The sequence below is a fragment of the Opisthocomus hoazin genome, chromosome 2, assembly GCF_030867145.1.
Source record: "Opisthocomus hoazin isolate bOpiHoa1 chromosome 2, bOpiHoa1.hap1, whole genome shotgun sequence".
NCBI lineage: Eukaryota > Metazoa > Chordata > Aves > Opisthocomiformes > Opisthocomidae > Opisthocomus > Opisthocomus hoazin.
Genome location: NC_134415.1, coordinates 115,105,815 through 115,121,457, shown reverse-complemented (window position 1 = coordinate 115,121,457; position 15,643 = coordinate 115,105,815). Strand labels below are relative to the sequence as shown.

The following is a 15,643-nucleotide window of genomic DNA, read 5'->3' as shown; positions in this document are numbered from 1 at the left end:
CCTTGCCAAGGAATTAGGTTTGGAGTTTGACATCAGTAATGAGAGTGTTCCTTACCTATGTCAATGCATCTTTGTTTGGCTGTGTGCTGTCTTGAGTGCCAGTATTTCCAGTGCCTGAGCTGATCTTCTCTTGTTTTGTCTTCAGCAAACACAACCATGATGACACTCTGTAAGGAGATGGGGAGGGGAAAGATTAAAAAATAAAGCAAAACGCAAACACGTGAAAGAGAAGAGGCCACAGAGTACATTTGCTTTGGAAGTTCTCCCCCTAGTATCAGGTTTTCTGCTCTGGGCTTTCCAACCTGCCACACCACAGTATACCTGGCACACCGGTGCCAAGCAGGAAGGCGGACAGCAGTGCTTTCTGGGTCATAAACAGAGATCAGCAGAACTGCTCTCCTAACTGGAGTTCAAGGATCTCATTCCAGGTGTTGCATCACCTTTACACAAGTGCTGACACCACTTCGTAACAGACTGAGCCAGGAAGGGTTGGTCTGGAAGTAAGTGGACAGTGAAGGAACGAACATTGACGTAAGCGAGCGGGTAAGCTGGCCTTCGTGCTGATGCTCTGGTTTAGATTAGTGCACTTTGGGAGAGTTTAAGGCTACCATCGTACACACCCTCTTTCCCAAGAAACCACAAGAGCTGCCACTCACTCGGACTTTACTGATGGGGTGATGGATTCCTTCACTGCTGCTGACTTCTTTCAGCGTGATGGGGTAAAATTGACCTTTATTCAGGTAAGTCATCGTGCTGTCCCCAGGCTTCTGTCGGAGGGACTTGGAGGCTTCCAGCGTGTATTCAAAGTTATTCCTATGGAGCGAAGAGGGCAGTGATTGCTAAGGCATTTTCCTGGAAAGCTGATTAAATGTTCTACATTTAATCTGGAGAAATTCCAAAGCTGTTAGTTGACTCACTAAGCCATCAACAGGCAAGGAAGTTGGAAAACAGGATGAGCCCCTTTTTCAATCATTTCCTTCATGAATGAACATTTAAGAGAAGTTCTTGGCAAGCTAAATCCCAAGATGCATCAGCGGGCAAGACTGGAAGCTCCCTATTCAGGTCAAGAACAGCGAGCTACTCCCACGGAGCAGAAAAGCATCTATTAGCAATTAAATTAAAATTCACAAGCTAACAAGCCATTCAGTGGCCGGTCTTTTCCTGCTACCTCTCGGTCAACTGCAGCTAACCAAACAACTAGTTTATTCCCATCCCTTTGAGTTCAGATGAGTTTCGCGCTTCCTGTTCCTGTTGTAGATTTCCAACAGGGAGAGAGCAAGGCAAGCAGGTCAGGGAGAGGGAGGCAGCTGAAAGCCAGCTGAGACCACTGAAGAGCTGACAGACAACACTGCTCCTTCCCCCTGGACAGGGGGTTGTTACAAGGACATGGACTGAAACAGGGCAGCATTGAAATGGGCTGGCATTTCTAACACTGCCTGTAGTTTTCCTTAAAGATACAGGCAGGATTTTCAACCGTGAAATCCGAATGAGCAGGTGCTGTTGTAGTTTTGAGATCCACAGTGTCCCCAGTGCCTGACAGAGACTAAGCACAGAAGGGAACGAGCTGTACTGCTTGCTCGAGGACAAGCCAACCGTAAAAGAGAAGGAGGACAGGGGCAAGCAGGGGGCTTAAAGCATTACCCAGAAATGTTGTCAAACACATAATCTTCTGAATTCATGTTGGCCATCCGGAGATTCAGTTCAGTAGGAAAGAAAACCTGGGGCAGACACAAACAAAACGCAACAATTAACACAGCAGCAACAAGGAAAGCCAAGATTAAACAGATAACTCGTTGCCACAGAACTTCTGGCAGGCAATTGATCACCAGAGAACAACTGATCTTTAGTTTGTACAAGCAGGACACTTGAACTGGGTTTTAAACCAAAACTTTTGGGTGCCAATATCTCACAAGCCTTCTGAGTCAGCTTAGGGCAACATTTTAAAGTTCCCCCAAATCTCAAAGAGACGGCACAGCCACACACATTCCTTAATGCCTGGCTTAAAAATCAAAACATAGACTTAGTCTTTTTCAGCTGATTCCATAAAACAAAACACATGGATTTTCATCCAAGCTGAACTCTCACTCAAGGTCCCTAAATAAACCAACTGTTTTCCACTGACACACCACGCCTAGAAACTGGCAGCAAGGCAGCTTACAGACACAGCCACCTCGCTTCGGTACCTGCGGAGGCAATGCGGAGCGATGAACTCTTGCAAAACCTGGCCCGGTGCTGTGGATCAAGGTAACTATTTCCACACCCTGCAAGCCAAAGGCTCTGTCACTAGTAAGATCAGTCATTCGCTTTTGCTAACGACTTCATGTTGTGAAGGTTTTATTTACTAAATTAATACTTGTACACCTTTCTGAGAAAGTCTTCTATTCCTAAATCACTGAACAGATTTCTGGCCGATGTAACAAGAACAAAGATGGAACTGGATCTCTCCATCCAGATCAAGACACGCACACACACACACACAGCAACTGCCTCTCTTGGTACCTCTTGCACGCCCTCCTTGAAAGTCTCTGAGAAAGTGGAGTCTGGTGTTCTTCTCTGTGAGTTTTGAGGCTGGGTGTTGGAACTGAACTGGTCGGGATTGAGGTTCCTGTCGAAGACCACCACCCGCTCGGGGGGCTCGGGGTGGTAGACACTTGGTGGGATGCCCACTGCAAAGCCGTGGGGCTGCGTCTCCGTTTTGATGGAATGGGTGGGCATTGTGGCAATTGAAACGGTGACCGTTGTGTCAGGGGTTGTAAGGTGACCCCTCTTGTCCATGCCCATCTGGGGCGTGTGTGGAAGGACAATGTTGAAAGGCACATTTTTCAGAACCTGGACTCTGTTTTCTCCAGCAGAAATGAGTGACTGTTCTGTCACATTTGGGATGCTGTTCCTTTAAAGGACAAAGAAAAAAAAATCATACATCAATTATACAGTTTATTTTCTCATTAAACAAGAGCTAGAAATACTTCTCTGGCTTTTGGACAAGGACAGCTGATACCAGCTCTCCTGCTTGCGCACAGCTCAATCCTAACCTGAAAAGCTGAGAAACTCCTTCAAAAAAGAAACCTCACCCACTGCTAACAACCCTACCTTGGAGATGAATTACCCTTGAGTAAAGCGTGAGGGTTCACAGCCCAGATCCTCACTGCTTGGAAAACAATGGCCTAAAACTAAGCGCTTCGAGGCCCTTCCCACCATGCACAGGCACATGCAGGCTCCATGAAACTGCTCTTTGGCAGATGGAGAAGGACTGAGAGCAAGACTGCTGCTCCTCTGCCCTAGGACTGCATGCCATCTGGGAAGCATTAATAGGGAAATTACGTCTCGTTTTCATATGCCCAACTCCCCCCAAAGAAAATCCACACCGAGACTCCCTGGAGTGGTTTGCGTAACTTCACACTCTCCACCCCACCGCGCTCATTTCTGCCAGGACGACACCGAGATCTGCGGCTGAGCTGACCTCACAGCTAGTAACCACTAAGCCAGCCTGTCCTCCCTTTCTCCCTCCCAACAACGTTGTCCTGCCCTCTCCCTTGCACCAGTTCTGACGCTCCTTCTGTCCCCTTGGTGAGCCAGTTTGGCTTGTTCCCTTGGCAGAAAACTAGCCACTTCATTTTTTCTGCTAGGTTATGGGTCAGTGGAAAACCAGAGCTGGTATGAGGGGAGCAGTGGGAACCAGACTGCTCTTCACAACGACGAGTCATTCAGTTGGCTCAGCCAGACCACAAACCTCACCTTGAGTCCTTCAAGCATTCTAGTCTGTCCAAAGGAAGAGGATGGTAGGAGTGGAAGCCTGGCTTGAATGAACCTCATGTTCGTAATATTTACTTAATCAGTATCATCTTCTGCTTGGGAGGCGCAGGAGAGGGAAGACAGGAAGAAGAAGAAAGAAAGGAGTTCCAGAGGATACAAAAGAAGCCCACAAACAATACAAATGCAAAACTAAATCACAAGCACTTTGAAGTCCTTCCCTATCAGCCCATGCACAAAAAATCAACGCTGCTATTGCCCGAGAACAAGATCAGCAAAGAGCAACTGAGGCAACCGCACGCAAAAATAAAAGGGTCACCAGTCACCTCCGCAGCCTTGGGAAGGGGTGCCTGTGCTACCAGGCTGTGCCTAGTGTTAAAGAGAACAGCTTTCGCTACGCTGACTGTATGACACCAGTACACAGCAAGCAGATGGATGGCGATGAGAAGCAGTTTGGGCCTCAGATCTCCACATCAAGGTCCAATTTCCATCCTTTTCCTGGGGCAGCACAGGAATTTGGGGCACAGAGGAAAAGCAAACGATTTCTCTCTTCCAGCACAACACTGCACTGCAGCAGCAAGTTACTTTCCTTCAGCAGCTTTGGTGGTCTAGGAGGGAAGGCAGATAAGCAAAGACGCAATAATAAAAAGTGATACCTTTTGCTATGGTCTTGGTCAGGATGTTCTACCTCTGGTTTAGCTGTGGAAGATCTCCTCTCCCTTGGAACCTGAGAAATACAAGACATACTATAATTGCATTCCTCTTCCCATACAAAAAAAATAAATAGCTCCTCAAAGCACAGCCATTTGGTTAAATTAAGAAAGCATCGCTCTCCGACACCAGTCATTACTAGCATTAGAGCTTGATCAACGTTTGCACAGCTCTGGGATGCCAAGACCACCCCAGGTGATGCCCTGCAGATCCCTGCATACCTGACCCAGCTGGCTGGGCTCCTGCCACCACCAGGCAGTGTGAGAACTGGTGCAGAAAACTGGCCATCCCTGGTTCTAGCACCAGCACTGGGGTGAGCAGACCAGGAGGAGGGCACCAAGGTTTGCACTGGCAGTGCAAGTCTTCTCCTCTGCAGGCTGGCCGAGTTCAGCTTTCTGCATGAGCTGAAGGCTTACGAAAGGATGCTGCTCCACAGTCCCTTCCTCCTGAAGGTGTGCTCTCTAAGCCGCTTCCTCAAAGACCACTTGAGGCTTTTCTTTCTCCTTGGAGGCCATGGGATTTGGGGAGGACCAGGTTTGATAAGTGTATTGGGATGCTACAGCTCATTTTTGTGCAAGGCCACACACAACACACTGGCCCAAACCATATTAAACCTTTTATAGAGAAAAGGCAGCCACCAGTGCCCTGCATTTAAGACACAAGGCATCTCAGTACTGCTCCTCTTACCTTATGTCATGGACAGGATTTTCCCCGAAAACACTGCAACACCGATCACACAAGCCACCTAGTCCACACACAGACACACGTCATTTTCCTGCCTGTGCTGCAAGGCCATGGCGTACAGAAGAAGGTGAACTCCTGGCCCTGTGGCAGCTCGGTTCACCAGAGCACACAGAGAGCATCCCGGCAACCTGCACAGCTCTCACCACCGCTGGCATCCGTCTGTGGTGCTCAGGTCCCCTCAAGCGCACAGCAAGTCCAAGCCAGCTCCTCTGCAAACACACACGGGGCCCAGGACTTTTGTCACCCTCAACACACCTCCTGAATGAGCAAAGCAAACACCTTGCAGTGTAAGGAGGAGTAAAACTCCCACCACCTGCCTTCGCTGAAGCCTGGTCAGGTACTGCCTGCGTTTGCCAGCTTGGGTGCAACGCAGGGAATCACCACTTTATTGACACTCAAAGGCCAACGGCACACCTGTGTGAACAGCATACTTCTCTGAACAGCCCCCAGCTAAATAAAACCCAAGTCCTGGCTCTTCCACATAACGTGGAATCTCCATGTAACACCAGAACTCTTGGATTTTCCACCAGCAAAACGTGGAGAATCTCTAGCTGGAGACTGCTAAGAGGCCAATGCTAACTTGTCACTGAAAAACAAGGGCCTTCCAAGCTGTGTTTGGCCTCAAATCCAATACTCCTAAATTCTACATTTTGATAAAAAAATTTGTTTCCCCTAAGGCCTTATCAACTACAGTTGAGCTATCCGGGTAGCTCATTAGTCAAATGGAAGAAAAGTCGAGTTGTTTAGTTTTGTTTTTTTTATAAGGAGGTGATCTCATCAGCTGCCTTTAATATTGCAGAGGGGGCGTATTAGAAATGCCTAGACATCACCCCTCTAGCATTACTTCATAACAGCCCTCAATAAATCTTTCAAGCTCTAACCATTTTGCTTCATGCAAGTGTGCAGCATACCTGTTCTTCCACCGATTTCTCTGTACACCCACAGACACCCAAACATAAGAGGAAACCCCAAATGAGACATTAATGTACAGCGAATCCCTTCTGCTTTGCCAAGTATGAAGAGTCAACATCACCATCCTCTTTGTAATCTACAGGTTTAGAAATCAAAATCGATTTTGCGGATTAAAATCATTATGGTGGAAGTGCTGTGTTTTTTTTCCCCAAGAGCGTAGCAAGTGCAGGCACAAAGCAGAAAGTCCGTTTTCTCACAAAACTAGCCACATAACATCCACATCAGTGAGTCTGTGGCATTTTGTCATGTGCGTAGAACACTAATCTCCATATTAAGCATTGCAAGAGTATTTTGATATGTAAGACATGTTCAACTCTTAAAAGGGCAGGCAAGGACTTTGCATGCACAAGGCAACCTCTGCTCGTGCTTGAAGAACATACCGAGCCTGGCAATTGTGCTCACTACTGTTAAAAGTCACTAGCCAAAACATCAGGAATGTGAGCCAAGTCAGCCTTCTGGCCTCCCTGCACACTCAGCAAAGGAGAAAAAAAAAAAAGGCATCTCCACCCGGTGAGCCAGGCCACCATAAGGCAAGCGTCTAACACAAGCGGGACGCCTCCCTGCATAGAAACACCCGCTGGTCGCCACCGACTTGGACGTGGACCAGAGATAACTACCCTGGCTTAGACTTCTGGTATTTCAGAAAGAAAGCTCAGCAAAACGTACCCCACACAGAGCAGAGGGTTATCTGTTTGACTGTGTTCAATTCACCTGCGAGCACCTAGGAAGCCGCATATCTCCGAGAAGACCGTAAATGCCGGGGAAGACAACCGCGGCAGCCAAAGGATTAACAGACTGTGGCAGCCGAAGCTCACTGAGGGTTAGAGGGATGCAGACAGCAAATCCTGCAGGTAGATGTTTCTGCCCCACACACCATCAAAAATCTGTAGTTCTAGCTTAGTACCAGCCAAGACTAAGGCAGGACATCAATGCCCCAGCAAAAGCCAACGGCCCCACCAGAACAGGGATCACACCAGCAAAAGGAGAGAAGTTTCTTTCTCCATGTGTATTTACATTCAGACACAGACATGCTCCCAAGCCTCATTCTTCACGACTGTTTCTATAATACACTGCCTCCTGCAGAACCTTGAGTCGACAGGCAAAGTGCTACTGCGGCTGTGACCCATTACATTAAGATCCAGGTGATACAATTTCACTGAGCTAAAAAAACCAAAAGTTTTCAGAAAATGGGACATGGAATTTTTTTCTGTTTAAAAACCACATAGTTTAAAGTCCTCATGATCTATCCACAGGTTCTGTAAAATCCTCTAGCAAATGGCACCTTTTCCACAGGAGGAACAAGAACTCTGCAGGCTGTCAGAGCGTACCCACGCCAATCTACCTTGTAGTAATCATAGAGCAGTCCGAGGGCAGCTGCGCTGTCTTCATCACCATTGATGCTCATCATAGCTTTGGTAGCTGCTGTAAGGGGATTTTCCAGAAAGGTTTTCCAAGCCTCATCTTCACTGGTGTAAGGACGTCTCTGAGAGTAGAGAGAGTCATTCTGAAGAACCAACACAGGTCTTTTACTTGAATCATAACAAAAAAAAAAAAAGAAAGGAGAAAGGAAAAAGGCACCTGTTAGAACACATGAAAAACATTCCTAAAGTTCTTCAATATTAGCTGTCCCAGTTTCACAGGGTTCATATTCTGATTCAGTGCACTGCAAGGATTAGTCAACACAAAAAGCCCAGAAACCTAATTCTGATCTCACTTGCTCTCAATGTAAATCGGAATTAATTTGACCAAACTCAGCTGGATTACACCAGCCTATATAAAATCACAAAGCCGTTTAAGAGCACCACTGACCTGCTCACGCTCCAAATCCAGCCCAGAAAAAGTTACAGGCGCTTACTGGGCTACCACCGACAAAACCTCTAGCACATCACACGTAATATTACCGAGCCGCAACCTGCTCCAGTTCCCACGTGGGACTAGAAAATGTGAATTAACTAAACATCTCTTTCTCCCAGAGCTTTCAGAAGGCATCCTCCCTCTCGGAGTATATCTGGAAGCTGCTGATTAGTTATAGACTACACACGAAAACTGGTCAAAGGGTCCTTCAATCAATTTGGCAGTGAATTTTTCTGACAAGGGAAGTCAAAAGACTCACTGCCTGGTTACTGCTGAAATAATACATGACACTAGTTTTAAACACCCTCAACAGATGACTGGGGGGGGGGTGGGGGTGGAAGAGAAAAACTGGAGTGTTTCCCCTTTATGTTTTAGTATACAAAAAAATTACATTTATTCCAAACATTTTGAGATTGCTGGGAACAAGATGACTTGGACCTTCTGCCCACAAGTGAAAGTGGGACATGTGTAGAAAATGCTGTCCTACCAGCTTAGACAACTTATCAGACTTTGGTTCTATTAGTAAAATATATGCTTCATCTTTCAAGTCAGCTCAAGCTAACATCATTTAAATCTGACACTTAAATCAGTTCAAACAGTTTTCTTTTCCAGTGCAAGCATAACATTAGTTTACTGCAGACTGGCAGAGAGAGGAGGGAGGCTTTTTTATTTTCTTAAATAATCCCAAACTCAGCATTTTTTAATGAATTGATGATAGTTTAAAATAATTACAACCCCCCCCCAAACCCCACAAAACACAGTTCCCCACCACCATCACACCCCTTCCCCAGTAGATAAGCATTCTTTTCACCTATTTACCCAGTTGCTTTCAGAGATTGAAATATACTACAAGTACAAAAAGTTGTGAAATACAGGGTTGTGAAACACTCTAATCACTATAATCAGCTTAACAGTATCCTACATTTATCACCACCTTCTACCAAAAAAGATTGCAAAGCACTTTGCAAATTACTCCTTCGATCCTTTAGCAGTTACACAAGGAGTATCGCTGAACTTCAATGGGACAGCTTGGCTGAGCTGAGGACACTTAAAGCCAGTGGGAGTTTCCAGGATTTGTAAGAGCACTTTGTGGCTATAAATCAGTACTATACAGTTGGAAAAAAGCAAACAACAACAACAACAAGCCCTTTCTTTAGGTCTTTGCACATGTTTGGGTACACACTGACACAGATACCAAACTGGAGATACCTCTGGTATTGAGGACATCCACTTTCTACCAAAGACTGCACAGCAGAAGATAAGGCAGAATTTCTTTTGGGGACGTGATACAAGCTCCTATTCTTATACAGTGTGATAAAGGAAACCTCGAATATCCATAGCAAACGGGTAAATCCTCACTCATAAAGAAAAAGGCAACTGAAGCATCCCAGGTGCAGTTCACCTGCTCCATCCCTGCTAAGCTCAAGGGCCAAGTCAGCCTTGCTGGGACTCAGCAGACCACTAAGCTGATTCCCTCCAGCAACGCAATGCTTACATGGAAAGAGAGAACCAAGGGAGAACCAAAACTACTGAGAACTAAAGCAGCCACTAGCCAGAAATGCAGCAAATGCAAAACCTACGTATTTTTGTGCGATTTCTTTGTCATTGCAACACCTAAATGTAATGCGTATTGCCCTACAGGTAACCTACCCCTCTAAAAGCAGCACAGAAAGAATTATCCGCAGAATTATCAAAAGAAGCACAGGGCTTGGCAGTAACTCAATCCTTAACAGAACCACGGCTTCTTTCAGGAAAATGAGAACGTATTAATAAGAGAAGGAAGACATTTATTTCTCCTGAACTTTAGGTTTCAAGATTACCAGCACATGGATCTGCTCATAAAGTAGCAGACATGTCCAGCAAAGGCTGCAACTAAGTCTCCTACTGCAGTTTTAACAATTTCTGAATTTTATTTTCTATGTGACCGAAGCGTAAGCAAAGGAATATCGCAAAAAGCAGCTACCCTCTCTCTTCACCTGCAAGGATTCAGCAGCCCACCAAGTCACAGAATCACAGAAGGGTAGGAGTTGGAAGGGACCTCTGGGGGTCATCTAGTTCAACCCCCCTGCCCAAGCAGGTTCACCTACAGCAGGCTGCACAGGACTGCACCCAGGCGGGTCTTGAATATCTCCAGAGAAGGAGACTCCACCACCTCCCTGGGCAGCCTGTTCCAGTGCTCCGTCACCCTCAGAGGGAAGAAGTTCTTCCTCATGTTCAGACGGAACTTCCTATGCTTCAGTCTGTGCCCATTGCCCCTTGTCCTGTCACTGGGCACCACTGAAAAGAGTCTGGCCCCATCCTCCTGACACCCACCCTTCAGATATTTATAAGCACTTCTAAGATCCCCTCTCAGCCTTCTCTTCTCCAGGCTGAACAAGCCCATCTCCCTCAGCCTTTCCTCCTAGGAGAGATGCTCCAGTCCCCTCATGGTCCTGCGCTCCCACCACAGGAACCGCTCCCTCCCCCCTCCACCGGTGCAGAGCCCGCCCCGCAGCCGCCCCGCGGACGCCGGCCGGTCCCGGCCACAGCCGCAGTGCTGGGCCGGAGGGACGCCCGGCCGCTGCCCGCCGGGACAGCCGGGCGCACGCAGCTCCGCCGCCGCGTCCGCACCTACCGGGCGTCCCGGGAGGTAACGGCCCGTACGAAACCCCGGAGCACAGCGTGAGGCTGGCGAGCCGCTGCCTTAGCGCCCTCCCTTAGAGAGCGGTATACGAAAGAAAATAAATTGACAAAACCCCTACTCCTTCCCTAGGAGACGAGCGCGTTCGAGCCGCCGATCGTCCAGCACGCAGTAATTTTGCGGTGGGTTCTCCCAACCGCCTCCGGGCCGCCCCGTTCCAGCGACCGGCGCGGGAGCGGACCCGAAACCCCCGACCCGCCCCGCCGAGCCGCACGGAGCCCGCCCGCAGCGCGGCGTTTAACTCCTTCACCGCCCGGCTCGCCGGGGTCCCGCCGGGCCCTCACCTGCCGAAATCCACCTTCCCGGAGGGGTGCGCCTCGTAGAAGTCCATGGGGGCCGCTGCCGCCGCGGGGGGCTCGGGGGGGACGGACGGACGGAAGGACAGACGGCCGGCCGGCCCGCTGCTGCGGCTCCGCCCGCCTCCCTCAGCCCCCGGCGGAGGGGCAGCCCGGCGCTGCGGCGGCGCCCGCTCCTCCCGACGGCGCGGCCCACTCGCCACCGCCCGCCCGCATTTAAGGCGCGGCGGGGCGGGGGGGGACGGGACGGCGGCGGCGCTGACCCACGCCTCGCCGCGGGTGTCGGGTTTCAAAGCCGGCCCTGCCTCGCCGCTCGCCTCTCAGGGGCGGGGTGGCCGCCGGGGTCGCCCCGCTGCGCCGCCGGGGCTCGCCCCCTCCTCACCCCCACCCCGCCATTTCGCACCGCCCCGGTTACTCCTCCGAGAAGACGGAGGGGGGCGGGATCCCGCGGAGAGCGGCTCCCCCCGGCCCGGCCCGGCCCGGCAGGAGAGCGGGCCCCGGGCGGCGAGCCCCTCTGGCCGCTACCCCCGGAGGGGCGGCAGCACCGGTCGGACCGGACCCGGTTCTGCCCCCCCCATCCCTCCCCTTCCCCTCCCCGCCCGGCTCGCTCACTTGTCGTAGTCTTGTGTCATGTCTGGCGGAGGCAGCAGGCGGCAGAACTGGCCCGGCGGGTCGGGAGGGCGAGGCGGGGGCGAGCGGAGAGAGCAGCGCGCAGCCCGCCGCACCGACGGGTTTTGTCGGCTTTTCTCGCCCGCTCAGGTGGCTCCCGCAGCCGCAGGTGGACGGGCGCCGCGCGACGCCCCCCATTGGCTGCCGCGGTCCCCGGGGCGGAGCCGCCGCGCCCCCATTGGACGGCCGGGCGGGGAGGGGCGGTGCCGCCGGCCGTGCGGGGCTCGGCGGCGGACGGGGAACGTCGCGGCTGAGGCGCCGGGCGGGCTGAGGCGCCGTGGGTGCGCGCCGCGGCCCCCTCGGTACCGCGCTGTCAAAGGCCGCTTTTCTGAGGGGAATATAAACCCCTGTTCCACCCGGTTTCACCCCTCCGCCTGCAGACACAGGGCTCGCGGGGGGTTGGGCGCTGGGACGGCCGCCCCGCCGGAGTCCCCCGCGCTGCCCGAGCGGCCCGGCCGGCGCCCCGACCCCGCGAGCGCGTGCCGCTTCAGGGGACCCCGGCCCTGGGGACGCGGGAACGGCCCGCGGATCATTTCGCGCTTCTCCCTCTCCCACCCCCTATAACCTCATTTCTTTTTCCTGCACTAAACCCGTCCTTAGGAAGGTCTAAAGGCCACGCGAGGCGCGTTAATCCGCGCCAGCGCTGCGCCGGCTGCCCGAGCGCGGCGGGCGCTGGAGCCGTTGGGTGCCTCACAGATGAACCCGGGTTTGGGGGGAGAGAGGGGTTTGCGCTGGAGTCACTGCTGGAAATGCACCCAAAGCGCCTGGTTTAACAGCAGCAGCAACACCACAAACACGTTGGATACATCCAAAGTGGCATGCAGGACCTGAAATCAGAAAGATCTCCAGTTTCTCCTTGAGAAATAAGGGTGGGAGGTTGCTTGTTTAAGTAACGAGTTGAATCAAACCCATACAGCAACAATGCTATCTATCATATGTCAAGATGCTCCAGATAGCTACTGTAATTGAAAAGTATGCGCACTAATAAGAGGTCTCTCCTTCTAGGTCAAAATCCCTTCCCTATTTGCACAGGATATACTCCGGTGCAAAACTACAGAAGGACAATTCAAACAGCCAACCGAAGGAAATATGACACTAAAGCAACAAACTTTCACTAAGGGTCTAATCCTGGAAGTTGCTTAATATCCTCTGACTGGATTACAACCAGCGTTCTCGAAACAAAATGCTTTGTTTGGATCTGCAAACATTGCCATTAGGATGGCAAAAGATAAATATCATTACTGAAGTAGGATCTTGCTCCGCAAAGTGAAATGAACTGGTGTAAATTGTTCTTTATGGCATGCAACAAAAGGTATTCTGTATTTTTAACCTACTTCAAAAAAATCTAATTTGAGATTATGTAGAAGACAAAATGTTATCTGCTCTCACACACAAAAAATATGCTGTCATCCGATTAAGATGTCAGAAAGTTACCTTTTTCCAAACGAGTATAACTCGCTTTGTTTCCGATACAAATTACAAAACCAGCTCAAAATCGCAAGTACTGGGAAGGGCTGCTAACTTTTTCAAGAGTTACTGACTCCTTGCGCTCCCCGCTTCTGTTTGCAGAGTTCTGGGGTGTGCAGACATCATCACTGCTTTTTGGCACACAGGCATACTTTTCATTAACAATCAAATGTAATACCACCCCGTAGCTGTCAGTGACCCAGATGCAGTACGTGCTGAAATTCAGTCACATGTTTACGTTGCACCCAAATTGCTAAAATCTTAGTAATGAGCCATGCTTGGTATTTCTGCTAAACTAGAATTTACCATTATTTTATTCCAAATAAATCAAAGCTTTTGCCTCTGCAAAAAGAGAAGGCTTTTCCTAACAGCCTGATTTGCCGATGAAAACTTAGTTATCTCCGTAGCAATCACTTCCACATTCAGGAGACAATGATATAAACACCGGATTGTGACACCGCTGACTAATCTGCCGGTCACAATCTAGACTCTGTAACACCACTCGTAGGTGTATTTCTGTGACGTCACTAACTGGGTTGCATCACCACTGAATAAAACCCGGCAAGAAGCACCGAGGGATTTAGCAGAGCTTTGGCTCGGGCGTAAAGCCATGCCAGCCTGATGCGGCAGCGCTCTGGCAGGACTTCCCTTGCCCTGCGCTGACTGGCATTCCCTCCGACTCCTTCCCTCCCTCAGCCCTTTCACCTCGATCTCGCTGCTCTCCTCCACCTCTCATGCCCTTCCCTTTACCTTTCTCTCCGCCTCGGTCCTGCCTTCAGCGTTCTCCTTACCTTGCTCACGTATTCATTTCCTTTTAAACGCATCCCACTCGAAACACGCAAGGAACCCCACCAAACTCACACGCCACTTGCAGCCATCTGGTTGAGCACTGTCTCAACGTGCTTGCACCTCTTCCTAGTCTGTCTGTCGACCTCGCTATCTAGAGAAACTGGGAATTGTTCTGGACAAGGATCAGCTACTGTTATGACTTACCTAAGTTTTTAAAATCTCCTACCTGATAATTATCATCTGCACGCACTGGCCATTCACACCTGTGTAATATGCAAACAAGTTGCATCAGGTTGGTAAGAGTACGTGTGATTTCACAAAACACATCAGGGAGTCAAAAAAAGATACTTCCTACTCAATCTGAACCCCTAAGATGGGAGGGCCACGCTGCAGAGCTGGCTGTAGAGAGCAGTGAATCTTCTATACTTCATCCACAGCACAGCAGGCAAGCTTTGCTTTTCTGCTGCAGGGCTGTGGTCACTGACCATACAGCCAGAAAAGTAAAGGCCAAAGCTGATCACTGACCCCCACAGAATAAGCCTGAAGGCATCAAAGGGCTGGAAAAAAGAGAGAAAAGCCCAGGCAGAGGTTCATGAACTCACTAGGAAGTGAGGTGCAAGCAGGCATAGTGGAAAGAAACAGAAACCCAAGTGACAGTGGAAGAGGAAGCTGGAAATGCCTTGTAGGAAAGAGAAGATGGAAAAAGCTGGGAGGGAAAAAGGGTAAAGAAATAAATGAAAGCACAGTGTGTGAAGCACAGAACAGGACAATAAAAGAAACAGTTTGCTTTTCACTTCAGTCATATCCCTATGTGCAATCTTATAGGCATTCCTTAAAAATTTCCCTTTTGATTCTGTATTTAACCCTATGCTGTTGAGAGCGTTGAGAGTCTTCAGGGGCAGGAGATGCAGCTCCATCAGCCTGACTGAGACCACTCTGAAATCACTACAATGTAAATGAATCAATTTTACAGTAGCCTAAATACTAAAAAAGAAAAAATAAGGTCAGCCTGAAGCCTAGAATCTTACTGACAATAAAATCCTTAGCATGCTCTCCACTCCCGCTGAACATTCCTCGCCTCTGCTCAACATTGCGCTTCCTCTGGGTTGGACTCCTGCGTACAGGTCCTGCCGCGCAGGCCGACAGTGGTGAGGCAAGAGAACAGCGCGTTCAGCTCTCTCGCTGTGTGCTGTTCTCTGCCTAATCCGCTTTGGTCCGCGGCACGGAAACCACCCAGCTGCCCAGTCAGGAGTTACGAACACCACAGACCTCAGTGCAGCAAACAAAAATGTTTTGTCACAATCTTCTGTCAACACAGCGCAACTCATTGCGCGGGTGAGATCCAGGGCCAGGTGGATTCCTTCACATCCCACCGTCAGAGCAAGGTGCACACGGCGCTCGTGGGGAGCCCTGCTGCACCGCGTTGAGGGACCACGGCCGCAGTCCTGCGCAGAGGCACAGGACCCAGCCTGGCCGCCGCCGGGAAACCCGCCTGGCTTGCGAGGAGCTGACGGCTCACCAGGAATTCACTAGCTCTACAGTCTGATATCCTGGTCTTGAGAGCTGGGGTGCTTGGATATAGTTTTAGGACACTCTTCTCTTCCCTAGGCCTGTAAAGAGGTGGCATCTTCTCTCTCTCGCAGCAGCCTCTACTCCGCACCCCTCGGGCAGCCCTGTCAGAGGCACATGATGCTCCACCAGACAGCCGTCG

The 15,643-nt window shown here is 50.2% G+C and overlaps 1 protein-coding gene across 1 annotated transcript in view; it reads right to left on the bottom strand.

Annotated features, from left to right (window-relative positions):
* Positions 1 to 11,042, bottom strand: part of GRHL1 (grainyhead like transcription factor 1) — a 42,969-nt gene extending 31,927 nt beyond the window's left edge. The window contains exons 1-7 of the mRNA XM_075445065.1: positions 10,996 to 11,042; positions 7,520 to 7,706; positions 4,407 to 4,477; positions 2,500 to 2,890; positions 1,642 to 1,718; positions 657 to 813; positions 56 to 167 (exon numbers count right to left, since the gene is read on the bottom strand). Coding sequence (XP_075301180.1) covers positions 56 to 167; positions 657 to 813; positions 1,642 to 1,718; positions 2,500 to 2,890; positions 4,407 to 4,477; positions 7,520 to 7,706; positions 10,996 to 11,042 — 1,042 coding nt within the window. The remainder of the gene's footprint in view (positions 1 to 55; positions 168 to 656; positions 814 to 1,641; positions 1,719 to 2,499; positions 2,891 to 4,406; positions 4,478 to 7,519; positions 7,707 to 10,995) is intronic.
* Between the last annotated feature and the right edge of the window lie 4,601 nt (positions 11,043 to 15,643).